Source organism: Kogia breviceps, chromosome 1, assembly GCF_026419965.1.
Source record: "Kogia breviceps isolate mKogBre1 chromosome 1, mKogBre1 haplotype 1, whole genome shotgun sequence".
Lineage (NCBI taxonomy): Eukaryota > Metazoa > Chordata > Mammalia > Artiodactyla > Physeteridae > Kogia > Kogia breviceps.
In genome coordinates this window covers 201,882,440-201,910,355 of record NC_081310.1, presented here as the reverse complement: position 1 = coordinate 201,910,355, position 27,916 = coordinate 201,882,440, and the positions used below count along the sequence as shown (strand labels likewise).

At 61.6% G+C, this 27,916-nt stretch overlaps 2 protein-coding genes across 4 annotated transcripts; one reads left to right on the top strand and one right to left on the bottom strand.

Moving 5' to 3' along the window:
* Nucleotides 1–3,114: 3,114 nt before the first annotated feature.
* Nucleotides 3,115–21,410, top strand: LOC131757430 (ATPase family AAA domain-containing protein 3). 3 transcript variants are annotated; one of them, XM_067019518.1, is made up of 17 exons: nucleotides 3,169–3,456; nucleotides 6,883–6,959; nucleotides 7,571–7,672; nucleotides 7,787–7,846; nucleotides 8,314–8,383; nucleotides 8,580–8,745; nucleotides 8,914–8,983; nucleotides 9,365–9,520; nucleotides 10,038–10,094; nucleotides 10,275–10,400; nucleotides 10,598–10,722; nucleotides 11,923–11,974; nucleotides 12,297–12,367; nucleotides 13,167–13,334; nucleotides 14,374–14,482; nucleotides 14,986–15,106; nucleotides 20,584–21,410. In XM_067019518.1, exons 1-17 carry the CDS (start codon nucleotides 3,255–3,257, stop codon nucleotides 20,601–20,603), a joined length of 1,752 nt encoding a protein of 583 aa, XP_066875619.1. In that variant the 5' UTR covers nucleotides 3,169–3,254; the 3' UTR covers nucleotides 20,604–21,410. The 3 variants fall into 3 exon arrangements, 2 of the variants coding, with proteins under 2 accessions (XP_058920891.1, XP_066875619.1); XM_059064908.2 differs by lacking the exon at nucleotides 14,986–15,106 and having other exon boundaries at nucleotides 3,115–3,456; XR_010837804.1 differs by lacking the exon at nucleotides 14,986–15,106 and having other exon boundaries at nucleotides 3,157–3,456; nucleotides 13,167–13,281.
* Nucleotides 21,411–21,869: 459 nt separating this feature from the next.
* Nucleotides 21,870–27,227, bottom strand: TMEM240 (transmembrane protein 240). The gene is made up of 4 exons (XM_059065414.2): nucleotides 27,016–27,227; nucleotides 26,711–26,817; nucleotides 22,281–22,489; nucleotides 21,870–22,156 (listed from the first exon to the last, which is right to left on the bottom strand). Exons 1-4 carry the CDS (start codon nucleotides 27,070–27,072, stop codon nucleotides 22,008–22,010), a joined length of 522 nt encoding a protein of 173 aa, XP_058921397.1. The 5' UTR covers nucleotides 27,073–27,227; the 3' UTR covers nucleotides 21,870–22,007.
* Nucleotides 27,228–27,916: the final 689 nt, after the last annotated feature.

Sequence of the window (27,916 nt, the reverse complement as noted above, 5' to 3'; positions counted from 1 at the left end):
TCCATCAGTGCCACAGGGCTTGAGCAACTTGCTTCTAAGGTCTGTCCAGACTATGCAGCTGATCCCGCTCTTCTCCTGGGAAGGGAGAGGTCCCGGCTCAGCCCTTCAAGGGGCAGGCCAATGCTCATGACGGCATGTCTCCTGTCCTCAGCGTGGTGGCCAGGCAGCTGAGCGCCTGTGCTGAGGGTCCCCCCACCCTGTGTGCCTCTGGGGATGGCCTGGCTATGCTGGCCTTCTGCTGGGTGGAGGGCATGGCTCCAGTGGGGAGGAGAGAGCCGCTGGCTGGCCTGCTCGCCAAGAGCAAACAGAATGCAGGAAAATGAGGCCCTGAGGGCTCCGAGCTCCCTCCCCTCGCAGCCTCTTCACCCTGGAGCCTGGAGGGGAGGAGCTGCAGGAGCCCAACGGAGAGGGCTTGGTGGGTAGGGTGGGGACCAGCATCCGGAGGCCCTGCCCTGGGGGCTCGGGCCCAGGGTGACCAGGCCGAGCCAGCAGCTTTTCTTTCGGCTGGACTGGGGCGCGTGAGCTGGGGTTCCAGAGACTGGAACCAGCAGGTCCTTTTGGAACCTGAAGCGAGAATGGGAGCGGAAGGGGCCCAGCTGGGTGAGGGAGAGATCAGCCCCTGAAGGCCCAACTGTCCTAGGAGAGCAAGACCGAAGAGTGATGCCGGGGGGCTCCAAATTCAAGTGGAAAGGCTTCTGTCCCTGGGAGACACTGGGCAGGCTGGGCAGCTGGTGCTGCAGCCTCAGTGCTGAGAAGTCCTGGGGCCTGACGGAAGGCCCCAGCTCCCCAAGGGTCCGACCAGATGCAGGGGACTCAGGAACCACACCTGCTGCCCGGGCTCTGGGGGCAGAGTCCTCTGCACTGGGCCTGGGTGGGGCCCACTCTGCTCCTGCTGGCCTGGGCTCTCAGGGGCAGCTGTTGTCCCCTCACCCCAGGCTCCAGGTCAGGCTGGAGGCCAAGCTGTCCACCTATCCACCTTTAACTTCTGCAGTCTCTCCTCCAGGTCTTCAAAGCTGGAGGACTCCTTCAGAGAAAAAAGAACGTCCTGTGGGGAGGGGGGATGTTGGGGGAATCCCGTCAGCAAAACAGCGCAGCGTGACTGGCTGAGAACCCGTTTGTCAATTAAACATGAACAAGACGTCAGGTAGAAAGCATCATCCTAATTCCCTTTTTTTTAACTTAGTGTCTTTAGGAAAGCTGTGTCTGTCCTGCCGTGTGGCCTCCACCTAAGACTTTAAGTGACAAACATGAGTGGACTGCACATTCTGCGTGGTCCACTGGAAATCGGAAAGTGTGAAGAGCACTGCTCTGATGAGGGAACCTGGAAGGAACCCCTCCATCAAAGGGAGGCGGTGCAAGCACCTAAATCTTAAGACAACAACTTAAGATGTCTGTTTCTTAAGCCAAGTTAAACGAAACTGACTTTTTTGTGAAACTGACTTTAAAAAATATATATTTATTTATTTGGCTGCCCTGGGTCTTAGTTGCAGCATGTAGGATCTTTTGTTTGTTTGTTTGTTTGTTCTAGTTGCAGCGTGCACAGTCTTTAGATGCAGCAATGCGGGATCTTTATTTTATTTTTAAATAATTTTTATTATTATTACTTTTTAATTTTTTGTTATTTTTTAATTTGTTGTGGCTGCGCTGGGTCTTCGCTGCAGCATGTGGGCTTTGTTGCGGCATGCAGGCTCAGTAGTTGGGGTATGTAGGATCTTAGTTCCCCGACCAGGGATCCAACCCAGGCCCCCTGCATTGGGAGCACTGAGTCTTAACTGCTGGACCACCAGGCAAATCCCTGAAACTGACTTTTTAAACGCAGAGCTTTATTTTAAATTATTCCTTGTCATACAAAAGTACACAAGCTTTCCAAGTGCTGGCCTGTGGATGGAGCTAGAGAGTTGCCTGTGACCCAGGACCTCACTTTTCTTACCCATTTCTTCTTTAACCAGCGAAGCCAGCCCGGAGTTCTATTGGTTGTATGGTTTGTGGCTGGTCTGTAGAGACCTTGATGATGGCCAGTGAGGGACATCTTTGGTTTTTCTCTTCATTTGGGGAAACGAAACAAACAACAAACCCCAGACAGAATTATCTTAGATTTTTTTTTTCCCTATTTTTCTTCAGGCTTAAGACAGACTGTTTTCAATCTAGTGGAGGAACTCCGTATAATACTGGGAACTCAACAAATTCCATCAGGGAAAGAACGCAGGGGCAACTTGGATATTGGCCCAAGAAGCAAACTCTGCTAACTTTGGACACTGGGTTCTAGAGCAACGCTGGCCTCTGTCCATCCTTGTCTCCCTCTGTCCCCGGCGGTCCAGCCTGCACCTTGGTCCCCGAAGCAGGCACGTGGCCTCTGGGGGTTCCCAAGGAGAAACCTCACCAGGCAGTGACCAGAGCCAGGACCCCTGGGCCTTGAGGAGCGCTCCTTCCGCGAGGGCGCCCTCTCTGGGGCTCAGGGGCTCTGCCGTCCCATACTTCTGTCCCCTCCCTTGGGAGCCACTTTACCTACAACCACGGACCGCTGAGTTTTGCTGTGACGCCGAAGAGGAGGATCGGAAGAGCCCTTCATTCTACTGACGGTTGCGGGAGATTGGCCGGGGCCGCGCTTCCGCCCTTCCATCATCTCCGTAGCACTAACTGTATGCGCTAGCACCGAGAGCCATTAAGCAACGGGCCGGATTGCCCCGCGCCGGACACGCCCGGCCCCCCGACCCCGCGCCCGCCCCGGGCGGGGTCCTCCCCCACCTATCGGCCGCCTCCCACACTCTTCCTCTCGTAGCGTCTCCCTCGGTCGCGACGCCGCGCATCAAGTGGCCTCGGCTCCAGCACTGGCCTCTCTGAGGCCCCGGGGGCCGGAACTCTATGGGCGCCTATAGCAACGGGGCCAGTGTCGTTGCCACGCGGAAATGACGAACCCAAGGGCGCGCACGCGCCCAGACCCTCAATTTCGTCCCTGACCAACCCCGGTCACCTGGCACCTCGCCCCGCCCCCAGACGGCCTACCCGCCCCACCCACCGAGCCAGCTCCTGCAATCGCTGCAGCGATGCCTTGACGTCACGATCCTCGCAGCCAATCTGAGGGCCGCCCGGGGGACGTGGACCTCACGCGCACCCGTCGCCCAGGAGGAAGGGCCGCCGCCGCGCCTGCGTAGTCTCTGCCGCCGGCTCGCGGCGCGTGGACCGTGGTCTACGCCGCGCGCGTGCACAAGGCTCCGGCTTCCGGCGGCGGCGACGGCGCGTGGAGCTCGCGAGCCATGTCGTGGCTCTTCGGCATCAAGGGCCCCAAGGGCGAAGGCGCGGGGCCGCCGCTTCCCCTGCCGCCCGTGCAGCCCGGGGCCGAGGGCGGCGGGGACCGCGGCACGGGGGACCGGCCTGCGCCCAAGGACAGATGGAGCAACTTCGACCCGACGGGCCTGGAGCGCGCGGCCAAGGCGGCACGCGAGCTGGAGCACTCGCGTGAGTGCTGGGAGTGGGCGCGGGCAGGGCGGCCGGGCGGCGGGCTCGGGGGCACGGTGGCCCTTAGTGGTCTGAGAGATCGGAGCGACGAGTGGCCGTCGGGGGGAAACCGGTCTCCAGCGATAAGCCCGCCGGAGCCACCCTGCGTGCAGGGAGGTTTGGGATCCCCTGACCCTCTGGCATCTTCCCAGTTGCTACGCGTCTTTCAAGTGGGGAAACCGGTGCCGAGGGGACTCAGAGGGTACAGGCAGCAGCTGGCAGGGCTGCACCCTGATCTCCAGTTACCGCCTCTTGCCGTCTCCACGTGGAACGGCCAAGGGTGGCCAGGTCGGGGATCCGTCCATGGTGGTTGCTCGGCAGTTTTCCGCTTAAGAAGGGAGACGTGTTTGAGAGTCCTTGGTGTTAAGGGAAATAAAGCAGATTTGCATTTATCATTGGAAAAGGCTAGTGTGCAGGTAGGCGAGGTCTGTAAAGCAACAGATCAAGCAGCCCTGGGCCAGTTGATGACTTTCCTGACCCAGGCCCTCAAGACATCAGCGGTGAGTGTACCTTCATTAAGCCCATGGGTTTTTCTCACAACCTTCTTTTTTCCTGTGGCTTTAACAGTTTTGGCCAAGATCAAGATTAAGGGTCTGGGATATAGCACATTCTGAGTAGATAATAGCGGAAAAAATACAGCGGCTCTTAAACGTTTAAGCAGAGGTTCTCTATCGTCAAAGGAGATTTTATAGAGCAGTCTTGTGAGCAGAGGTGAGCACAATCTTCCTGTCTGAGGAGGGGGTGGCCTGGCACTTTGTGGCTCAGTCCCCGCCTTCCCGTTGGGGCCACGAGAACATCCTGGGCAAAGGTCTCCAGCCTTTCTGGTTCTCAGATCCTGGGGGGGACATTCCAAACATGTGGATATTTGGGCCTGGGCCCAGAACAGCCTGTTTCCTTAGGCCTAGCTGGAACACTCCCCTTCTCAGAGTGAGTATTAAGTCTATTGGATGTATTAGGTTTGCAAGATAATTTTCGTCATTACCTGATGATTGAAGAGAGGCTTGCAGAGGGGCTTGAGAGGCAATGGTTGCGCTTCAAGAAACCTCAGGTGACAACAGACTTCTGACATGAGACCTAATTTCTTAGTTTTGTTGCGGAGGTTGGCCCATTCACCGTGCCCAGAATTTCAAAGTTTGCCTCCTTTTGGAATGTGAAGGCTGACTCTTGGTCTCTGAAACCCACACAGTTGTACAGGCCGGTGTGAATAGCCTTGGGTGTGTCTGAGGGTGGCAGCGACTTCCCGTCTGCTCCTGTCTGTGAATTGCTCCCAGGTCTCCTGCAATGGCTGCCCCAGAGCTCTTGCCCTAGGACATTCTCCACTGTTCCCCCATTTCCCCACCAAGCAGCATCTCCTGCAGAGTCCCCAGCTACCACCACCTAGAGGCATGGTCCACCCCACTGGCCTCCACATCCGATGATACTGTCTCAAGTGTGGACTCCACTTCATTTTTCTTTTTTTTTTTTTTGGCCGCACTGCATGGCATGTGGGATCTTAGTTCCCTGACCAGGGATCGAACCTGTGTCCCCTGCATTGAAAGGTGGATTCTTTACCACTGGACCACCAGGGAAGTCCTCTACTTCATTTTTGTTCTTGCCATCCTTCCTGGCCAATGGGAGAGGTTTCACCCTGGGCTGTGCCCCTTCTGTCCCCAAAGCCTCCTTCCCAGGGTGCCTCAGCCCCTCTGTCCTTAGCCCCTCTGCAGGCCCGTCTTCTGGAGGTGCTCCCAGTTCACAGCCAGAGTGCCTGCCCTGGTTGGCCTGTACCCGCTCCTGTTCACCCCACTGCTCTCTCCATGAAAATCAGAGGCGTCCCCAGCTGCTTCTTACAGCCTGACTGCCGTCTGTGTCCTTCGGGGCCCAGCCTGATGCCACCTGGTTCCCCAGGTTTCCCAGGCCCTCCTTGGACGCCAGAGCAGCACATTTGGCCTTGAGCTGTGTGCTCCATGCATGTACAGAGTGCCTGAAAGAGCGCCCTGCCTGTGGTGGGTGCAGTTAATGTGGCGGCTCGCACATCTCTCGGTGCAGGATGACTTCGAGGTGACAGTCATCATCGTCAGCACTGAGGCTGTAGCTTGTGATTAGGGGGGCTCGCGGGTGCCTACACTGAGCAATTTACGTGCTTTCTCCGGTGGCAGGCAAGGTGCTCGGAGTGGTCAGCCTACCTGCCAAAGGTCACGGCACGACTAAGCAGGCCAGCTGCAGGTCCTCTCCAAACTGAAGCCAAACCATGGGCCCCGCCTACCTCAGCCCTAGAGCTTCCACCACATGCCTAACGCGTGCTTGAAGCCGGCGAGCCCCAGGGATTACGCTGTAGTCAGTGATGCAGGTGTTGCAGCTTGGGGTCCTGGGGTCTGCAGCTTACCTTGAAGGCCTCAAAAAATAAGACAGATTGTGGTGGGGGGTAGAAGGGTGGACGTGTGGGCAGCAACCTGGGAGCGTGGTAGCATCGGGGAGGTGGGCTCATGGGGTCCCAACTTTCTCTCCGTGCTTTTTTTTATGTGTTAGAAAGTTTTTGTACTGAAGCGTGGCACACAGGAGAACTGTGTCATCACGGATCTATTAGAGAGGCCCGACTTGCAGGCTTTTTTAGCAAGGAGAGCACCGGACACCCGTGTATTTCCACACGTGAATTCCCTTGATGAGGAGAATACACCTGGAAGATGTCAATCACACACACACGTGTTTCTAACATGTGGCCTGTGAAGAGCTGTCAGCCTGCGTGCATTGACTTCTCCCTGTGGTTTGGTGTGTGTTTTTTTTTTTTTTTTTTTTTTTTTTTAACATTTATTTATTTAGCTGCACCAGGTCTTAGTTGCGGCATGCGAACTCATAGTTGTGACATGTGGGATCTAGTTCCCTGACCAGGGATCGAACCTGGGCCCCCTGCACTGGGAGCGCGGAGTCTTAGCCACTGGACCGCCAGGGAAGTCTCTTCTTTCTGGTTTAATCCTCGTTTGCCCCTTACTCACGTTCTCACCTGCCTGTGCTTGCCTGTCTGTGAATCAGTAACAGGTATCAGAGGCTCAGGAAGAATGTTCGCACTGGAAAAATAAAGGACGTTCTAGCCACAGGCTTGCTTTTCGTTTAATGGGGAAACGACCGCCATGTTGATCCTCCTGCTGTCAACAGGCGGGCGGGGGGACAGCCTCTCTGATGGAACCCTTTGGAGTGTGACAGTCCCCTGGGGGCAGACCTCGCACACACGCTTTCCGCTGCGGATGGAGCGTACACAGGTGGCCCTTGGAGGGAGGGGTGGCTGAGCAGGTCTGACCAGGGTGGCCACGTGTGCACTCAGGTCGAGGTGGGCTGTGGCGTCCCTGAGCAGCCCCTGGCACTCAGGAACACTTGCCCGCTATCCTGGTGCCCACACACCTGCCCCCGCTGCAGGACACGCCAAGGAGGCGCTGAGTCTGGCACAGATGCAGGAGCAGACGCTTCAGCTGGAACATCAGGCCAAGCTCAAGGTGAGTGTGGGTGTGGTGCTGGCAGAGGTGGGCTGCAGCCCCGAGGCTGAGGGGCCCCCGGACAGACAGAACGTGGGCGGTGGGTGCAGCACCTCCCTCTAGGATTTGAGGGAAGAGGGGATCAAAGACAGGTGTGTGGCCTGAGTTTTGCTCAGAACTATCTGGAAGGGCAGATGTGGGTGAGGAGTCCGGTCTCCCCGAGGGGGGACTCCTGCCGTCACTCTGAGCATGTAGGGAGCGAGTGTAGGAAAGACACAGGCTCCACCCTCCACCACGGGCTGTTGTAAAGCGAATCAGAAAGCGAGCCCGTGGCATAAGCCCGGTGGGAATGGTGTAGGGGGCTGGGGGAGTGACAGGCTCCCCAGGAGGCCGTCTGGCTGCTTTGGGGCCTGGCCCTGTCTGTTTTCCTGGCTTCTCTCTGCCTGTGCGTCTGGGTCCTCCCGGGCCTAGGTGAAGCTACAGCTGAGCACCCACAGGCCTGTGGGGTGCAGAGCAGGCTGCATCCCTGCCCAGGGGCTGCACAGACTGTCCGGCCCCTCTGGAGCCCACGAAGGGGAGGGGCGGGAGGCCTGGCCGGGCGCTGGGCTCAGGGCGGCCGGTGTGGCGCGCAGGAGTATGAGGCCGCCGTGGAGCAGCTGAAGGGCGAGCAGATCCGTGTGCAGGCCGAGGAGCGGAGGAAGACCCTGAACGAGGAGACGCGGCAGCACCAGGCGGTAAGGAGGCGGGGGGGGGGGGGGGGGCTCATAGCGGCCCCGCGCCCGCACAGTCCCACCCTGGGCCGTGGCTTCCGTGCCCCACCGTGCTCACATGGCCCTTTCCCGCCCTAGAGGGCCCAGTACCAGGACAAGCTGTCCCGGCAGCGCTACGAGGACCAGCTGAAGCAGCAGGTGAGCTCTGCCTGGCTGCCGGGCTTCCCCGAGGGCCTGGGCATCCGTCGGGGCGGGTGGGGGCCAGAGTCCTTGGTCTGCCCGGCGGTAACCACCGTGTTGGAGGGGTGGGGATGTGCCCGCGCCGCCCGGAGGGTCTCCCGGTGGGACCCTGACTGACGGGTCTGTGGGGGGCATTCAAATGTGGAGCCTGTTGTGGGCATTGTATTTAAATTAAACAGTGCAGCAAAAAGCCTGTTCTGTGAGGACAGCTGTGGGTCAGGGCTGCTCTGAGGCCGAGCTAGGCTGGGCGCTGCGGCTCCTGCCTCGGGCCATGCAGCCTGCAGGCCTCAAGGTGACCGTCCCCTGGGGCTGGAGCCCCCAGGGCGATGGGGACATCTCTGAGGCCAGAGCAACTAACCTGTGGTGTGATGTTGACCGTTTCCTAATTTCGAAGCCCTTCCCTTCCCCCTGTGGCTCCTATTCAGCAACTTCTCAACGAGGAGAGCTTACGGAAGCAGGAGGCGTCCGTGCAGAAGCAGGAGGCCCTGCGGCGAGGTAGGGCCCCGGCCTGGGGGCTCTCGGGCCAGGGGTCACGGGCCTCACTTTAGGTCCTTTGCTTCCCAAGCAGCATGAAGCAGCGGGCATGCTGAGACCCTTGGGAGTGGGGGGGGTGCCCTGGGCGTGCTCTTCCTCCCCAGCCCTGGGTCGGCGGGCCGCGGGCTGAGTGCTGCTCCCCGCTCCCCCCGGGCAGCCACCGTGGAGCGGGAGATGGAGCTTCGGCACAAGAACGAGCTGCTGCGGGTGGAGGCCGAGGCGCGTGCCCGGGCCAAGGCTGAGCGCGACAACGCCGACATCACCCGCGAGCAGATCCGCCTGAAGGCTGCCGAGCACCGCCAGACCATCCTGGAGTCCATCAGGTGAGGCCGTGCCCGGCGGGCATCGTCTTGCCCCTTCCCCTGAGCGGGCACCCCGCTGCTCCCCTGGCCGGTTCTTCTGCGGTGGCCTTTGGTCTGACCTTGGAGCCGGGGCCAGGCGTGGGGGAGCCGCCCAATTCCTTCCCGGTCATGCCACTGCTTCCCCTGCAGGACGGCGGGCACCGTGTTTGGTGAAGGCTTCCATGCCTTTGTGACAGACTGGGACAAAGTGACAGCCACGGTAAACACCGCTGCCATTTTTCTTGCGGTCTGTGTCACGTGTCGGGATCCCTGCCGGCCGTGAGAGGTGCGTGGCACTCTGAGCGTTCACAGACGTACGGCTGAAGCGGTCGCTGCTCCCACGCCCCCCACTGCCGCTGGAAAGCACGAGTGACGCAGCCTTTAGGTTTGGGGTGCTTGGAACAGCTCAAGTGTTGGTCCTGGTGGGGCTGGGAGGAGGGTGTGGGAGGGGTGCCGGGCGTCCGTTTCGTCTCCGCACCAGTGCCTGCCCTTTGGAAAGGTACTGATGGGGCCCAGCTGAGACTCAGGGAGCTGGTGGGGGAGCCCCTCTCTTCTGCTGGGGACGCGGTGGGTGCCACCTGCCTCCTCTGCCCTGTTCCAGGTGGCTGGGCTGACGCTGCTGGCTGCTGGCATCTATTCTGCCAAGAACGCCACGTCGACCATAGGGCGCTATGTGGAGACCCGGCTGGGGAAGCCGTCCCTGGTGCGGGAGACCTCTCGAATCACGGTGCTGGAGCTGCTGAGGCACCCCGTGCAGGTAACGGCAGGCCTCCTGGGTCCGGGTGGCCTTACAGCCGAATCACACGTGTGGCCCCTTCTCCCCTTTTTACCCAAATACCGCCCTGTCCTCCCGCTCACTGATTTGCACTTGGCTTTTTCTTCTTGGTGCTATTCCTCTGGCCCTATGGTGTGAGCACTGGGGGGGCCCTCACGCCTGTCCGCTCTATCCCTCTGTGGGTCTGTAGGCATGACCGTCCCCCTGGGTGGACTGGAGTTTGTATAGAAACGTCTAGGGCTCCAGCAAGCCATCTTCCTGTAAGAGAAGTTGCTGGAAGCAGCCCGGTGTTGGCTGCCTTCCTCGAGGGGAGCCAGGCTTCCTGCCTGGCATGGGTGCTGTGCACCCACGGGCAGTGCTGTGGGCCGTCGCTAGAGGTCAGTGTCGCCGACAGTCTCCCCTGAAAGCTGGTAATGCGTGTTCTGGGGTGGCCGCGCCGTTGCACCACCGCGCGTCAACAGGCACTGCCGTTGACCCTGATACCCCCTGTGCCCTGCAGGTCAGCAGGCGGCTCCTCAGTAAGCCTCAGGACGCGTTGGAGGGCGTCGTCCTCAGCGTAAGTGGGGCTGCCTACCCCTGGGACCTTCCCGCCTGGGCGGGGCTGCTCGACCTTCCTGGAGTCCGGTTTGCTGGCCGAGCCCCAGCCGGGAAGAGGCAGCCTCTCACGCCGACCCAGGCGCTCAGGAGGGATGGACTCAGCAGCAGAGCGTCCCCAAACCTCCATGTCCCCTGGCAGCCCAGCCTGGAAGCTCGCGTGCGGGACATCGCCATTGCCACGAGGAACACCAAGAAGAACAGGAGCGTCTACCGGAATATCCTGATGTATGGACCACCTGGGACTGGCAAGACACTGTTTGCCAAGGTGAGGGCACAGTAGCTGGGGGTTGTGGAGTCTCACCTACCGGGGAGAGGTGCCGTGGGCAGGGGACACGTGGGAGGCGACCCTGCCCAGCTCTTCCAGGCAGGGCGTCTCCCCACACGCGGCCTGGCCCCCAGCGACCGGCGAGGTGGGGTGGAGAGGGCATGCGGAGCAGGCGCTAAAGTGCCTTTCCCGCCCAGAGACTCGCGCTGCACTCAGGCATGGACTACGCCATCATGACGGGTGGAGATGTGGCCCCCATGGGGCGGGACGGCGTGACCGCCATGCACAAGGTCTTCGACTGGGCCAGCACCAGCCGCCGAGGGTGAGCCGGGTGGCCCCTGGGTGGCCCTGGGGCTCCTGCTGGGATGGGGGGGTTGGTGAGTTGCCCCACAGCCTGTCCCCAAGGTCCAAGAGCCTCTTGGTCCCAGAGACTTTATTTTTTTTTGGCTGCATTGGGTCTTCGTTGCGGTGTGAGGGCTTCTCATTGTGGTGGCGTCTCTTGTTGCGGAGCACGGGCTCTAGGCGCGTGGGCTTCAGTAGTTGCAGCCTGCAGGCTCAGTAGTTGTGGCTCATGGGCTCAGTAGTTGTGGCTCACGGGCTCTAGAGCACAGGCTAAGTAGTTGTGGTGCACGGGCTTAGTTGCTCCTTGGCACGTGGAATCTTCCCGGACCAGGGCTCAAACCTGTGTCCCCTGCGTTGGCAAGTGGATTTTTTTTTCTTTTTTTCCTTTTTCTTTAAATTTTATTTATTTATTTATTTATTTATTTGTTGGTCGTATCAGGTTAGGGTTATGGTTAGGGTTGCTGCACGTGGGCTTTCTCTAGTTGCAGTGAGTGGGGGCTACTCTTTTGTTGTGGTGTGCGGACTTCTCATTGCAGTGGCTTCTCTTGTTTTTGTTTTGTTTTGTTTTGTTTTTTGCGGTACACGGACCTCTCACTGTCGTGGCCTCTACTGTTGCGGAGCACAGGCTCCAGATGCGCAGGCTCAGCAGCCATGGCTCACGGGCCCAGCCACTCCGCGGCATGTGGGATCTTCCTGGACCGGGGCACGAACCCACGTCCCCTGCATCGGCAGGCGGACTCTCAACCACTGCGCCACCAGGGAAGCCCAGGCTTCTCTTGTTGCAGAGCACAGGCTCTCGGTTCATGGTCTTCAGTAGTTGTGACACGCAGGCTCAGTAGTTGTGGCTCATGGGCTCTAGAGCGCAGGCTCAGTAGTTGTGGCGCACGGGGTTAGTTGCTCCTCAGCATGTGGGATCTTCCCGGACCAGGGCCTGAACCCGTGTCCCTTGCATTGGCAGGCAGATTCTTAACTACTGTGCCACCAGGGAAGCCCAGTCCTGGAGACTTTAAAACGTTTAAGACAAGGGGTCACCAGCCTGTTTTTAGTTACTTTCTCATGACACTGGCACTTGACACGCCCCCGTCTGCGGACAAGGTCTGGGTCCCAGTGGGGGCAGTGCGAGGTCTGGGGTTCCCGCGGGGCCGTGCCCCGCCTGCCTCACGTGGCCTTGCCCTTGCAGCCTCCTGCTCTTCGTGGACGAAGCAGATGCCTTTCTCAGGAAGCGAGCGACCGTGAGTGTCTGGAGGCCCGCCATCTGGCCTGGGCCGGGCTGGCCGCCGGGGAGCAGGCAGGGCGGGCGGCCCGGGCCACGGCGTCTGTACTTCCTGGGAAGGTCATCGGGAACCTGCTCCTCAGCTGCGCTTTCTTGGTCCATTTTGTTTGAAAAGTGGAAGTTTAGCGTCTTTGGAGTCAAGCTTCAGCCTTCGAATTTAGATTCATTCTGTTGTGCTCGAGTGGGGGCTGCGCCTTTCTGCAGAGCCTTTCCTTAGTGCCCCCGTGACTGCTCATAGAACTCAGGCGTGCGGACCTGACGCCGGACTTTTCTCTCTGCAGGAGAAGATCAGCGAGGACCTCAGGGCCACCCTGAACGCGTTCCTGCACCGGACGGGCCAGCACAGCAGCAAGTGAGGAGAGCCCGTGTGCGGGGACCGTGGCACTGCTTCAGCTCACGCGGCTGCTGTGGGGCGCCGACTGAGCAGGCTCACGCCTGACCCACGTGGCCGGCCGCAGTGCGATGGCCCGTTGGGCTCCCCGGGGCGTCTGTGGAGCCACGGAGACAGTGTGCTGGGGTCTCTGACGCAGAGCCGAGGGGCGCAGGCTCGTCCGCAGGCCACTGCCCTTGGCTCAGGCCCTGGGCGTTGAAGGCTGCCCGTGAGATGTGTTGTCAGGGGCTCACCCCACAGCCAGGGGCCCCGGGTCTCCCTAGGATTGGGCTGGCCCTTCGGAGCCCCTAACCTTGCTCCTCCTTGTGGGTGAGGCCCCTCCAGCCCCCTGCCCGCTTGTGGCATCTAGCCCTGCCGATCAGCCACGTGGCTGCCACGCCAGACCCACTAGCCTTGCCCACTGCAGCTGCTGCCGGTGGAAACACTACCCCCGCTGAGACCCCCGGGGGTGTGTCGGGTTCCTGCTGAGTTGGCACCTCTGCTCAGCTGAACCCCAGGCTTCAAGACCCCAGCACTTGGTGTGTGGGAGGGGCCGGGGTCTGTCTCAGACCTGGGTCCCCGGGTGCCCTGGTCCCCGTCCCTCTTGCACGCGGGGGGCTTCCGTGGCTGGGCCAGCAGGCGGGGAGAAGCACGAGCTGGGGCAAGGCGGGGAGGGACGGGAGGCGGAGGGCAGCGCTGGCGTGGTGGGGTCTTGCGTGTTCAGAAGCCGCGCGGCGGGTCTGCTGGCCCAGAGCCCCGAGCTCTCGTGTGCTGGCTGCAGGTTTATGCTGGTCCTGGCCACCAACCAGCCCGAGCAGCTTGACTGGGCGATCAATGACCGCGTCGGCGAGATGGTCGGCTTCGACCTGCCGCGGCGGGAGGAGCGGGAGCGCCTGGTGAGAATGTATTTTGACAAGTATGTTCTTAAACCAGCCACAGAAGGAAAGCAGTAAGTGTCCCCGCCGCCACAGCCGCTCCCCACCCGTCACCCTGCCCCTGGGTTTCACGCGTGGGGTCATGACCGCCCATCACTGGAGGCCCTGCTGCCCCGTCCTGTCGTTGAAGCGCTCAGGTCCAGGCCACAGTCAGGGCCTGGCAGTGACGGGCTGTGACAGCCCGTGTCCGGCCTTGCTGGGCCGCCCTCTGGGGCCCCTCCCCAGCCCACAGCGGGGCCCGCCAGGTCGGGGGTGCCCTCCGTGCTCGTCCAGGCCCTCTCTCACCGTTGTCGGGAGTGTTCCAGATAAGCCAGCACTGGTCTATTTGCAACCCTCTCCGGGGACCAGATCTCAGCCCTACTGACCTGGTTCCCGCCTGGCGCTGCCGAGCCATCTTCTGTTCTGCGGCGGGCTTCTCCTGCCCCTGCCTCCGTCTGTCAGCTGCCCCCAGCTCTCTTATCTGGGTCTCTTTTCCCTTTTGCCCCTGGCTGGCCCCAGTCCCCCGCCTCCCCACCCTGACCTCCAGCTCCCGATGGCGCATCCTAGCCCAGCTGCAGCCTGGAGGACTTCTTCACAGGAGTCTGAGCGGGCTCTCTTGGGCCTTCAGCCGGGCCTGACTGGGCTTGGGATCCGCATGCAGGGGCGGTATTAGGAGTTCGGCTGCTGTCTGAGTGCTGGGCGGCCTCCGTGCCCCCAGGCAGGCGGTGGAGCTGGGAACAGACCCCCGGAGCTCCTCCATTCTCGCACATCCTGAGCGGCCCCACAGCCGCCCCTGAGCCCAGCATGTGCCCCACCCGTGTCCCGTCTTGGGCTCCACGAGGAAGGGACGTGTGCCCGGCAGGGTAGGAAGGTGGAATGGCCAGACCTGGCCCCAGCAGTGGACGATGGGCAGGGGATAGCTCGTGAAAGTGAGGGCGTCGGGCATGTCCCGCCTGGGCTTTCCCAGCACGGGCTCCTGCTCTCCATCTGTGTGGGAGCCTGGGTCCCTCACGGGCCTCTGCTCTGGCCTGGGTCCTGCGGGCACCCAGGCATCATTTGGGAACTCTTTACCAGGCGCTTGAAGCTGGCCCAGTTTGACTACGGGAAGAAGTGCTCCGAGATCGCCCAGCTGACGGAGGGCATGTCGGGCCGGGAGATCTCCCAGCTTGCTGTGGCGTGGCAGGTGAGCTGGGGGTGCGCCGCGCAGGCCGGAGCCCGACCGAGCCAGGGGCCCTCGGAGTTGTAGAAACGTGACTGGGCTGGCACCTGCACCTCCCCCCCACCAGGGTGTCTCTGAGTGATTTTCTGCACAGACGTGACACGATGCTCCCTTCCCGCCACCACCCTCCTCTCCCCCCTGCAGCAGGGAGGACGGGCCCGGGCCGTCCGTGGCTTTGCGCGTTACGGTCCTTCCCGCTGTCATTCTGGCCCAGGTCCGGCGTGGCCCTCTCAAATCAGCATGTCCGGTGGTCCTCAAGCTCAGTGTCTTAGGAACCTGGGCTTTGTCCCAACCTGGGGCCCAGGACAGTTGACACAGCAAACTGCAGACGGGTGGAGGGTCCAGGGGACACAGCCTGGGCCAGGGGTGGAACATCCGTGAGCTGTCAGTGGGCTCATCCGAGGGCGTGGGACCTGAGGGGCCAGGAGGTGACTGACCTGATAAGGAGTCCGGCGTCTCCTTCCCAGCCCCCGGAGGGAGGCTGCTGCCTTCAGGACTGTCTGTGGGGGCGTGAAGGCCTGAGGTGTTCTGGCTTTTTGGATGGGTTTGCTGAGTCCCGAGGGCCTGAGGACAGCTGGACCGCAGGAGGTGATTCCATCTTCACATTGTGGCTCAGGGCACACAGGTCAGAGTGGCCCTCGTCATTCCCAATACCCAGGCTTTCATCTGAAACAGCCCAGCGGTGGTTCCACGGGTGCCCAGGGCAGGGAAGCCCGTTGACCCCCAGGAGCCTTGGGTGCAGCCATTCGGAACAAGTTTCCCCGTGGTCCTTGCCAGGTGGAGGGTGCTAAGTGGCTCATGTCTGTGGCCATGTGACAACCTGGCCACTGTCAGCTTAGCACGAATGCTAAGCAGACATCTGCTTGGATTTGAACATCCTTGCCCAGATACGCAGGGGGGCTGTATTAGTCAATGAACTAGGTTATGCTGCTGTAACAAACAGCCCCAGATTGCAAACTCTGTCCTCACGTGAGTCACAGGGTGCTCTGCTCCAGGCTGGCCTCACTCAGGAACCAGGCCTCACGAGGCTGGCTGTTTCCACGACCAACAAAGTGGCAAACAGGGTGTCTTAGCCTGGGCGGCTGTGACAAAATGCTGCAGCCAGGCGCTTGAACAGACATTCATCTCATGGTTCTGGAGGCTGGAGGTCCCAAATCAGGATGCCAGTAGGGGGGTTCTGATGCGGGTCCGCTTCCTGACTGCCAACCAGCTGCCTTCTTGCTGTGTGCTTTTGCAGAGCCCTTGGGGCTATCTTCGTACAAGGACGCCAGTCCTGTAGGATCAGGGCCCCACCCTTAGGACCTCACCCAACCTGAATCGCTTCCTTAGAAGCCCCATTTCCATGTGCAGCCACACTGGGGGTTAGGGCTTCAGTGTGAACTTGGGGGCGACAGATGCTCAGTCCCGGTGGCGCTCAGTCCCAGTGGTGGGGGAGCGCCCTGGCGCACTCCCCTCCCCCACCCTGCCCTGCCCTGCCCTCCCTGCTCGTTGGGGAACCAGGGGACAGGCCTGTGTGTGCCTGCGTGTGGGGAGCTGAGGGTAGTGGACCCCACACGCACGTGGGAGGGTGGGCGTCTGCACGTGGAGGCCCAGAGCCCGTGGGTGCTTTCCCTGTGTGTCCAGTCCCTGGGCAGCTGGGCCCTGGGCGTGTCTGCTAGTCCCCACCCCCACCCCGTGCGAGAGAGGGCCCAAATGCCTTGGGGTCCCACCGTCTGGGACAGGACGTGTCAAGTGTGTCCCCTGTCCCTTTGGAGTTTCTCCCCTGTGGCCCCAGGTGCACAGGGCTGGGCTGCTGTGGTGGCCTCTGCCCACCCTCCTCCCTCCAGGCTGAGCAGCCGGGGACCTGTGCAGCTGCTCCCTGAAGCCCACCTGCTGGTATCGCATGGACCCCACTGCAGCTGCCACCCCCACGCCACCCCCATGCGACTGTCTTGTCAGTGCAAGTCTGTGCTGCTTACCCTGCAGCTACCTATCACGGGGACCTACTGTTTTGTTGTTTTTTAACGTAAAACTCATTATTTTAACCATTTTCAAATGCATAGCTCTGGCATCGAGCATATTCACATTGTTGTGCAACCATCACCACCATCCATCCATCTCCAGAACTTTCTCTTCTTCCTGAGTTGAAACCCTGTCCCCGTTAGACACTCCCTCCCCCAGCCCTGGCCCCCACCCTCCTGCTTCCTGTCTGAGTGCGATTCCTCCAGGGACCTGATGAGGGATCATACAGGATTTGTCCTTGTGTAACTGGCTTATTCGCTGAGCACAGTGTCCTCGAGGTTCATCTGTGTCGTAGCAGGTGTCCGTCTTGTTCCTTGTTGGGCTGCCTGACACCCCAGAGTGCGGCGGATGCCCCTTGCGCACTCGTCCAGCTGCGGATGGACACTTAGGTCGTTTCCACCTCTTGGCTGTTGTGAATGGTGCTGCTGTGAATGGGTTTCGCCGCCTCTCAGTTTTGTCGGGCACATTCTCACAAGTGGGATGGCTGGTCACACTGTGTGTGTGTGTGTCTGCTTTTTGAGGAACCTCCATACTGTCTTCCGCAGCAGTGGTGCCCCTGCGTCCCAGGTCCCCCACGTCCTCGCCGACACTGGCTTCTGTTTTTTGATGGCGGCCGTGGGTGTGAGGCGGTGTCTCGCTGTGCTGTTGATTCGCGTTCCCTGATGATCAGTGATGCTGAGCATCTTGTCATGAGCCTGTTGGCCATGTGTGTGTCTTCTTTGGAGAAAGGTCTGTTCGGAGTCCTTTGCCCTTTTTGTTTGTTTGTTGTTTGCGGTACGTGGGCCTCTCACTGTCATGGCCTCTCCTGTCACGGAGCACAGGCTCCGGACGCGCAGGCTCAGCGGCCACGGCTCACGGGCCCAGCCGCTCCGCGGCACGTGGGGTCCTCCCGGACCGGGGCACAAACCCACGTCCCCTGCATCGGCAGGCGGACTCTCAACCACTGCGCCACCAGGGAAGCCCCTAGAGTTGATTTTTGTATATAGGGTACAGCTTTGTTCTTCTGTATGTGGACATCCAGGTTTCCAGCACCATTTGTTGAAAAGACTGTTGTTTCCATTCGGTGATCTCAGCATCCTTGTTGGAGGTCACTTGACCATATGTGAGGGTTTATTTCCGGGCTCTTTGTTCTGTTCCACTGGCCTGTGTCTGTCTTAGTGCCAGTACTATACTGTCTTGATCACTGCAGCTTTGTAGTAGATGTTAAAATCAGGATGTGTGAGACTTCCAACGTATTCTTATTGAAAATTGTTTTGGCTGTTTGGGGCCCCGTGAGACTGCATATGAATCTTGGGGTGGATTTTTTTTTTAATTTCTGCAAAAAACATCATTGAAACTTTGATAGGGTTTGCATTGAATCTGTAGATCGCGTTGGGTAGTACTGACGTCATAACAACGTCTTCCAATGCATGAACGCAGATATTTTTCTATGTTTTCACGTCCTTAATTCTAGCAACGTTTTCTAGTTTCTGGTGTACAAGGCTTTCACTTTCTTAGGTAAGGTAATTCCTAAGTATATTATTCTTTTTGATGGTGTAAGTAGAATTGTTTTCTTAATTACTTTTCCAATTATTCAGTGTTACCGTGTAGAGACACAAATGGTTTTGTGCGTTAATTTTGTGTCCAGCAACTTTGCTGAATTTATTACTTAGGGTTTACTATATATACTAAGATCACATCACCTGCAGACAGTTAATTTTACTTCTTCCTTTCCAGTCTGGATGTCTTTTATTTCTTTTTTTTGCCTGATTGATCTGTCTACAATTTCTAGTGCTCTGTTGACTACAAGTGGTGGAAACGGGCATCCTTGCCTTGATCCTGATCTCAGAGGAAAAGCTTTCAGTTTTTCACCATTGAGATGATGTTTGCTGATGTTTTCATGGCTTTTATCAGCATGAGGAAATTTCCTCGTATTCCTAGTTTATTGTTTGTTTGGCTGCACTGCATGGCTTGCGGGATCTTAGTTCCCTGACCAGGGATCAAACCCGGGCCCTCGGCAGTGAAAGTGTGGAGTCCTAACCCCTGGACTGCCAGGGAATTCCCCCTCGTTTATTGTTTTCATCAAGAAAGGGTGTTGAATTTTGCCAAATGTTTTTCTGTATTAATTGAGACGATCAAGTAGTTTTTGTCCTTCATTCTGTTAATCACTTACCTAGGTTGATTTTTCCCGAGGTGAACCATCCTTGCACTCCAGGAAAAAAATCCCACTTGGTTGCGGTGTATAATCCTTTCAGTATGCTACTGAGTTTGGTTGTTAGTGTTTCGTTGAGGGTTTTGGTCCAGTTTTCACAGAGGCTCTGGTTCTGTGTGGTGTTTGGTCTGGTTTTAGTATCAGGGTGATGCTGACCTCTGAGTGAGTTAGGAAGTGTTCCCTCCTCTCCCGTGTTTAGCAGAGTTTGAGAAGGATGGGTGTTCTCCTTTAAGCTTTTTTCAGTGAATTTTTTTGTTTTTCAGTAATTCCAGGTTCGCAGAAAAGTCGCAAGGCTAGCACAGCTCCCTCCACGTTGTGGCCATCTCACCACATCCCTCGATTCCACCTCAGACGTGACCTCTCCCAGAACCCACCCAAAGGCCCGTGACATTCAGCCCTCCTGTCTCAGGCTTCTCGGGGCCGTGACAGTTCTAAGCCGTCCCTTGTTTCTGACGATCCTGGCAGTTTTGAGGAGTGCTGCAGGACGTCCCTTGCTGGGTTTGTCTGATAGCTTTCTCATGAGTGGACTGGGATTGTTGTGGGTTTTTGGAGGAGACCAGAGGTGAGGGCCCCTTCTGGTCACGTCGTATCGGGGGGCCCCAGACATCCACACGACATCACAGGGATGTTGGCTTGGATCTCCTGGTTACCATGGTGCCCACCTGGCTTCTCCGCGGTAAAGTTGCTGCACACCCTCTACCTGCCCCTCCCCACCAGGGACCCCCTCTGGCTGTCACCCCACCTCCTCAGCTGCTTTGCAGAACCCGTACTCCTCGCGGGAGGCCTCAGGGACGGCCCCTCCCTCCACAGCTTCAGCCAGGCGCTGAGGACAGCCGTGTCCCATGGATGGGGCCAGCCAGGGGGAGCAAAGTGACGGGTCATCTCGGAGGGTGGGAACTTGCTCCCTGCATCCAGCGTGGGCTGAGGGACCTGGAGAGAAACAGCTGGGCTGGTTTGGGCTCCCTGCTTGGTGGACGCTTAGTGCACGTGTCAGAGCCACAGGCTGGGTGACAGGAAGCACATGGTGCACTCGGTCACCTAGGAGGCGCGCAGCCTGGCCAGAGGTCACCTGCCTTGGCAGCTGAAGTGCTGTGGAGCACAGTGGGGCCCGATGAGCCGAACTTTGGTTCCCCCGCCCACGTGCATAGCCGGGGAGCCTGGGCAGCACGGGTGCAGAGCGCCGTGGGCGGCCTGGACTGCAGCAGCCTGCAGTTCTGGGAGAGCCATCTGCAGACAGTGGGGCTTCGGGTGCTCTGCGTGGAGGGCAGTTTGGCTCCGGGGGCTCTGCCTCTCTTCCGTGTCTGCGTGGCCTGTGGTTCTGTTGGCTGCTCCCTGGCCTTGAGCACAGCCCTTCTATCCACGGGGCAGGGCCCTCCGGTCTGCGGTTGGGGGCGGGGCTGCTCCCTGACAGCGGGCCTCTGGGTTTCTCTTCTTCGAAAGTCACCGAGAAAGCCAGCCGAGCAGGCAGCACTGGCGCCCGCCGGGGACGCGGGCAGGGCCCCGGGTGTTGCAGGGATGGCGGCCGCTCTGGGCTGCAGGGTTGCCTCTGCGCACCTGTGTGCGGCCACATGTCGGCGTGCACCTTCTGCGAGGCCAGGCCCCTCCTGCAGCTGAGCGCAGGCCCGGGAGAGCAGCCCACGCTTTGCCCCCACCTGCCCCTGCCCCAGAGGAGTTGGGTTCTGGAGGGCATCTCCACGGTGGGCGGCAAGTGCGGCAGGGATGGGGCTGTCCAGGCTGCCTTGTCCCCGCGTCAGGCCCTGGCCTACACGGGCGAGTGGTGACTGGTGGACCCTGAGAAGCCTCAGGCTGAGGCCCTTCCCCCACGCGGGCAGCCCCTCTGCTGCCTTGCCTCAGTGCTCTCTTCCCCTGCCAGGCCATGGCGTATGCCTCTGAGGATGGGATCCTCACCGAGGCCATGATGGACGCCCGGGTCCAGGATGCCATCCAGCAGCACAGACAGAAGATGCAGTGGCTGAAGGCAGAGGGGAGCCGGCCCCTGCTCCCAAGTTCACAGGCCGAGTGAGCCGGGCCTGGACACCTGCAGCACACTGACCAGGTGGTATCACCAAGAAGAAGCACCCAGGTGCCTTGGCACCCAGCGGACGTGGTGGCACCACACAGCCGCCCCCCTCCCGGCGTGTGTAATCTTCCTCTGGTCAGGCCCAGGGTGGCAGGGCAGCATTAAAGGCCTCTGCTCAGGACCAGCTGCGCCGTGCAGCCTTGAGGTGGCATTGGTTCCCCTGACCCCCCAGCCTCCCAGGACACTCCTGGGAGACGTGTCCCTCCAAGCCCAGCTCAGACAGGGAGCAGGCACTGTCCGCCATGCCCGGGGCAGCGGCCAAGCTGGCAGCACAGCTTCCCAGGCATATGCTGGCTGCTGCAGCTGTGACCAGCAGTAGAGGGGGCCCGGCCAAGGGAGGGGACCTGACCTTGCCCAGTCCCTCCCAGGGCCAGAACTGAGCCCATGATGAGCAGAGCTGGCCTCTGTGCAGCCCAGCGTGCCCACCGCTGCCCTCGGGAGGGCAGTGCCCTTGCGGTCCGGAAACCCGTAAAGCCGCGTGCGGAGAACCAGCCCACCGACCCGCGATGGCCACGGATGTGCGGAGCAGGGGGACTGTCCAGCCCACGGAAGCCGAAGCTCTCCCGGGTTGGAATTGGGGGTCTTTTTATCCAGAACCTAATAAAAACCGACAGATGCGTCTCAGTGTCTGTTTCGTGGATGAGGTGTGGATCCCTGGGTCAGAGGCGAAAAGAAGAGGCAGAGGCTGGAGCTTTCTGGAGAATTTATCGACCAGCAGGGGTGGGAGTCACAGTGAGGCGCCCGACCGGGGCTGCCGCCGCGGGGCTCAGGAGCCTTATTGCTGGGCCCGGGCCTCCTCCGGACCCCTGCCCCGCGCCCCCACTGCGGGCCGCGGACGCACACGCCTCATGCACGTGCTCCCGTGTGCAGACGTGGGCGCACCCGGCTCCCGGCCGTGCTCCCCTCCGACGGAACTGGCTCCGGCTCCGGAAACCAGACGGACGGATGGAGAGACAGACGCGGGCGCACAGGAAGCCGCCGGTTTCCAGCGACGGACGTGGTCCCGGGGCTGGGCGGGCGGTCCCACCCGCGCCCCCGGTGCCGCCGTCCCCGCGCCCCCGCCCCGGCCCCACCCCGACCCCCTTTATAAAAAGAAGAGGAGACAGCACCTTCCGCCGGACGCGCCCGACGGCCGCGGGCGCCCTGGCCCGGGCCGGCCGTCCAGTCCCGTGAGCGTGGGCGCAGTGGCCGGCGGCCCCGCGAGTCCTGCGCGCGGCTCAGAGGTGCCGCGGGCTCGGGTGACCGTTGTGGTAGAGTTTCTGCTTCACGTGCACCATGTTCCCGGCCGCCTCCTCGAACGGCCTGTGCGGCCGCCGGCCCAGCTCCCGCAGGCTGCACAGCTTGGGCAGCCAGGTCCACGAGCCGTCTGCGGGGCGGGGGGCGCGGTCAGGGCGTGGGCTGGTGGGAGGGGCCTGGAGTGGGCGTGGCGTGGGAGGGCGTGGCCCCGGCGCGGGCGAGGCTGTCCCCGGGTCCCCGCGCCGCGCACTCACCGTAGCGCCGGCCGGCCCTCCAGGCGCGCACGGCGCAGTGCAGGACGCCGTCCATCCACACCAGGAACCAGCTGATGCAGAAGCCGAGCAGCAGCCCCAGCATGAGGTCGATCTCCTGCTTGGTGACGTTGTCTGTCACGAAGTAGTTCTCGGAGGCGTCCACCACAGACTGGTCCCCGTCGTACGGGATCACGTAGTGGACGTGGTGCCTGGGGGCGGCAGGGCGGGCTGGCACCTGTCCCGCGGGGTGGGCGGGGACCCCGCAGCAAGCTGCACCCGTTCGCCTGCGGGGGTCTTTGAAGCAGACCTTGTGGGGCGCTGAGGTCGGGAGGGGCCAGCGCACTCGCCCAGGACCCAGGTCACCAGGTGGGAGGCCGCCCGCAGGATAGGAGTGTGCGAGGTCATAGGTCAGCGTAAAGTCCAGTGGCTGGCCTCCACGCATCACCCTCCCTCCTCTGCCCAACCCGGGGCTCAGAGGCAACCCTGACAAGGTGACAGGAGTACAGCGCAGGTGGAGAAGGCGTTCCGGGGCGAGGTCCCAGGCGGGGTGTCCCCGCCCAGCGACGGGGTCACAGCCCGCCCGTGGGCCTGTGCCCAGAGGCCCCCGCTGGCTCCTGGGGCACTGCCCCTCTGGCCTCTCCCTCCCGCCCTGCAGTCACTCCACCCTTTCCTCAGCTTCCCCTCCAAGGGATGAGCCCTGCCTTGGGCCTCTGGTCTTCCTTTTGCCCCTCTGTCCCTTGCAGGAACCTCCCCTGCCCCAGTTCTCTGTGCTTGAGGCCCGGGGGCACCCCCTTAACCGTGCCCCACACAGATCCCAGCTCCTGGGACGGACCCTGGACCACGGTCCTCCATCCCCTGCATCCCAGCACCCACTGAGGCCTGGGCCGTTCCCCTCAGCCTCCCCTCCCTTGACAATTCAGGCGGAGGCCACACTGAACCCTCCCCACAAGGCTCCCTCCGGCCTCAGGCCTGCCTGGATCCTCTCTTCCTCCAGGAAGCCCTTTGGGCCCCACGATCCCGGTGGGGTGGCCCTGCCCAGAGACCAGTACCCAGGGCAAGACTCAGGGCTCCATGCCCCCCAACCCACGACAGGAGGGCCGGGGAGAAGGAGCTGCTGGCCCTGGGTGCCCGAGGCGCGTGGGGTCCGTGCACCCTGAGCCCGCAGTCACCCTGGGGCCCCTCCTTCCCCGAAGTGCAGGAGCCACCTTGGGGTGCTCCTGCCTGGCTCCCCTCCTACCGAGCCCCTCAGCTGGCTTCTCCCACTCTCCACCCCCAGCACATCCCTGCGGCCCCCCACGTCTGCTCTGAGCTCCAGCTGCTTGCATGGCGTCTCCACGTGGGATCTACAGACACCTCAAACTTGCACCTAAAAATAGCTCCTCCCTCCCCAACCCGCTTCTCCCCATCTTCTCTCGGTTACATGTCGACACCTCTGCCTGGTCTCCAGCTGAGATGGGTCCCCGTCCCCCCCTAGCAACTGGACATGAGCCACCCCCCCCCGGGACCTCCTCACAAAAGGAAACCCCCCAGGACATCCCTGACCCCAGGCCCCTGCTGCCCGTCCATCACCGACATCCCTGTGCCAGCGGGGGCCACACAGTGCCTTCCTCCCCGTGGAGACGGCAGCGGGCAGGCCCCATCTCACCCGCCCCTCCCGCTCCCCTGGGGACTCCTGGAGCCCATCCCACTCAGCTTGTCCAGAGTAGGTGGGGCCTCAGCCACCACAGCCCCTTGAGCAGGGGCCCCCACACCCGGGTTACTTGGAGAGGACTGCCTGACACATGGCGGCCGTAGCTCATGTGGTCACAGTTCGCCAATGGCCCTTATCAATCATCGATAAGAGATGGAGAACCACTGATGACCTCCCGGAATGCGTAGCGGCAGAGGACGCCCTTTGTCACCCGTCAGCAGTCCCGTCCCCTGGCCAGGCCAGGCCTCCCAGCAGCTGATAACACGGAGCGTCGCCGCCATCTCCTGCCCTCCTGCATTCTGGACCCCGACAGGGAGGGTCTTCCTCGGGACCACGACCTCCTACCCCTGGACAGGGCAGGAAACTTGAAGATGGAGTCACCAAGGAAGCCAGAAACGCCCCTGCAAGTAGGACAAGGCCAGGGCCCCAACCGCCCCGGGGGTGGGGGGTGGGGTGGGACCTCCAGGGCGTCAAAGGTCATGACCTGTGCCCCCATCGCTGTCCTGGCATCTGCCGCTCTTCCCCTGCTCCTTGCCCTCCTCCTTCCCCCAAGTCAGGCAGGCCCCGGGGTGGGGGGGAAGGTGGGAGCTCAGGTCACCCACGTGCACACGTATTTCCATGATGTGTACATACATGTGTCCTGCCTGGGCCACGCATGTTGCATGTGTCTACCTGAGGTCGGACGCATGTTGTGTATACACGCCGGCCACATGCACAGGACATGGCGTGTATACCATGGACTCGGCCCATGAGCTCCACATGTGTGCATGTGCACGCTCGCCCGGGCACGAGCACGGTGCGTGTCACATGGAGATGCACATGCACTGGGCTTTGCACACAACCATCCTCTCTGTGGGCACCGTGGCATATGCACGGGTGTGCACCCACAGACACAGCCTGCTGGCACGCACGCTTCACAGCATTTACACACGTGTCCTCTGTATAAAATTCTCCGTATTGGCACGTAGAAGGCACACAAGTGTGTGTGTGCCTTCTCTGCAAACGGGGTGTACACACAAGTAGAGTCCATTGTGGCAACGTGTGTACATGGTTTTGTACACAGAGGCCTGATGTGCCAGACTGTACCCTGCAGACATTCACTGTGCCCACGGGGCGCACACGGGTCCTGTATATTGTGTTACACACATGTACTGCGCATACACATGCATGTTGTCAATATACAAGAATACTTTGTACACGGAATTTACACATCCTGTATGTAGTGATGTGTACAAAGCACACATACATGGACACATACACACAAGGAAACACTCTACGCCTACAGCAGGTGTGGCTCTCGTGTTGTCTGTGTGTAAGCTCTGCACGCAGGCCTCGCTGTGGCTTGCCCTCCGTGGGCACTTGTTTTACACAATCCACGTGTACTCTGGACACTACGTATGACCCATACACACACCCGGAGCAAATGCACTCTGAAAAAACACCCTGTCTGCCCAGAAGGGCCTCAGTGTGAGGTCCTAGGCAAATATGTGCGGGTCACGCTGCAACAGCCCCACACGGAAAATGGGCCTTACTAATGTTTAGGGAGCTGAAGCCTGGGCCGGTGGCGGGCACACCTCCGGTCTCCGGGAGGGTCTCAGGACCCCCGCTTACACCCCCAGTCTGGGTCAGCCCAGGAAGTGTGGAGCTGACCTCCTGCCGTTCCTTGGCCTCGGGCCATGTGCACCAGGCAGGAGCACAGGGATCTCCGCGAGGGTGTGGCCACCCAGCCAGCACACTCTGGATGATTCTTGGCCAACACACGTGAGGGCCGTTTACACGCCCATCTCCATCTGCCCTGCTGCCCATGTTCTGCTTTGACACCCGGTCTGCACACACAGGCATGTAGCATGCTAAGTGAGGCATGAAACTGTCCTCTCACACCTCCCTCGCCCAGTACGTGTGCACACGTCCCTGAAGCAGGAGTACAGGGCAGGGTCAAGAACACAAGTTCCCGCCGGCCGCGTGGCCCCCTGGACAGGTCTGTCTGCTTGGCCTCTGTCCGCTCTCTCGGGGCCCCAGTGTGCGTGGGGCTGAGGGGCTGCTGCGTGTGCGCACATGTATATGCACAGACGGTACACACATGCGCGTCTCATGAGAAGATGTTTATTTCGTACATGGACGTACAAACATGCATGGCCAGTAAGACTCCATCACTACATGTGCACAGAATGGGGGGGGTCACAAAGTGGGTGTAGGGGCCTGGGCTCTCCCCTCTCTCTGAGTGACCTTGAGCAGACTCCACCCCCGGCCTCAGTTCCTCCCATGGACAGCGAGGGGGTTGGGCCAGATGCCCCTCGAGGTAGGCCCTGCCCACCTTGACCTTCTGCTCTTCCCCCTGGCTGGCTCCCAGGAAATTTCACGGACACAGCTCAGGGCCCAGGGAGGAGGATGGTGTCCTCTGTGGGCACAGCCGTGCGCAGGATCCCCTCCCGGGACACCAGGCCGGGCTGCTGCTCTCCTGGCCTCCACGCCCCGGGCCAGGAGGCCCTGGACCCGGTCTGCCCATCGCCCGCGGGCCCTTTCTCTAAAGGCAATTTGGGAGGGGGTCCTACTGCCTCGGGCATGCTCCCCGCTCCCGGAACACCTCTGTGCCGCGGAGGCTGGCCGGTCCTTCTCCCACCCGGCCTGGCCCAGCTGGGCCTTGCAGCCCGGCCTGCATGGGGCTCGCTGGAGCTCCAGTGGGCCCCACCTCCACCCCACATGTGTGATCACGCGTGTGCCCCTCTGGGCGCAGACTCACCGGCCACAGTTGCAGTGGCAGACGCGGTCCTCGCCCCGCAGGTGCGGGAGGATGTAGTTGTGGAATCGGTCCAGCAGCGCGTTCATGTCCATCAAGCACGCGATGGCCTGGAAGAGCCCATGACCGGTCAGCGCCGAGGAGCGAGAGGCTGGGCCGGCGCCCCCAGGCGGGGGCCGACGCGCTGGGGATGGGGGAGCGCAGGCCGCGCGGGCCGGTAAACAAGGCGCGGGAGGGGGAGGCGGCGCGCGGGCGCGGAGGCGGGAGCGGGTGCGGGAAGCGGGCGCGCGGGAAGCCCCTCCGCTCACCATCACGATCGACGCCCCCAGAATCATGAAGATCATGGTGTTGGCGCTCATGGACATCGGGCGGGGCCGGGCCGGGCCGGAGCGCCGCCCCCCGGCCCCGGCGCCCCCCCGGCCCCGGCCCGATGCTGAGCCCCCGCCGCCTCTGCAGAGGTCAGCCCGCCGCGCACCCACCGCCGCCGGCCGGGGAGGAGGCGCGGGACCGGCGCGGGGCAGGGGACGCGGCGCTCCCGGGGTCCTCGGCCTCCCGGCCCGCGCGCTCGCCGCGCCCGCCGCGCTCCGCTCCGCCCTCGGCTCTGCCTCCCGCCCTGCGCGCGGCGCGGCTCCGGCCCCCTCCCCCCGCGGCCTCCCCCGCGCCCGCCTCCCGGGAGGGACCTCGCCGCCCGCGGCCGCTCGCCCCCGCGACGCCGGCCGGACCCCTCCCCGGGGGCCGCAGGGCCCGCTCGCCCCCATCTGGCCAGTGCCGGCCCTGGCTGCCTGCCCAGCGCCCCTGGACCACGGGCCGCGTCCCGTCCCGACCCGCCGGGGCGATCCCGGAGAGGCCCCGGGCTTCCTTCTGCTCTCCTCCTCCCCACTTCGCAGCTGGAGGCCCCTCCTCCCCGCCCGCCCGGGGTCGCCGGGTGAGGGGCTGCGGGCAGACTGGTCAGCACCCAGCCTCCTACGGCCAGAGGCTGCCTTTAGTGGCGGGGCCGCAGGGCCGCTGCCAGGGAGGTCACTCCGGAGTCATGGCCACATGGCGCAAGGATGGGGCCCAACAAAGGCTAAAGGGTCCCCCACTGCGGGGGCAGGGCCAGCCTCAGCCCCAGCTCTCCTCAGGGGTGGGCCACGGAGCCCAGGGGCCCGGGTCGTGGCCCTGATGTGGCTGCCCCAGGTTGCTGGGGGCTGAGGAGCCCATCATCCACAG

Bases quoted from the DNA above. Each gene is read 5' to 3' on its own strand.
- LOC131757430 (XM_059064908.2), top strand. From the start codon at position 3,255: ATGTCGTGGCTCTTCGGCATCAAGGGCCCCAAGGGCGAAGGCGCGGGG. The intron at 8,746-8,913 runs GTGAGGCCGTGC...CTTCCCCTGCAG, and splicing joins ACCATCCTGGAGTCCATCAG to GACGGCGGGCACCGTGTTTG. The intron at 14,483-20,583 runs GTGAGCTGGGGG...TTCCCCTGCCAG, and splicing joins AGCTTGCTGTGGCGTGGCAG to GCCATGGCGTATGCCTCTGA.
- TMEM240 (XM_059065414.2), bottom strand. From the start codon at position 27,072: ATGTCCATGAGCGCCAACACCATGATCTTCATGATTCTGGGGGCGTCG. The intron at 26,818-27,015 runs GTGAGCGGAGGG...GGGCTCTTCCAG, and splicing joins TGGGGGCGTCGATCGTGATG to GCCATCGCGTGCTTGATGGA. The intron at 22,157-22,280 runs GTGAGTGCGCGG...CCCGCCCCGCAG, and splicing joins GAGGGCCGGCCGGCGCTACG to ACGGCTCGTGGACCTGGCTG.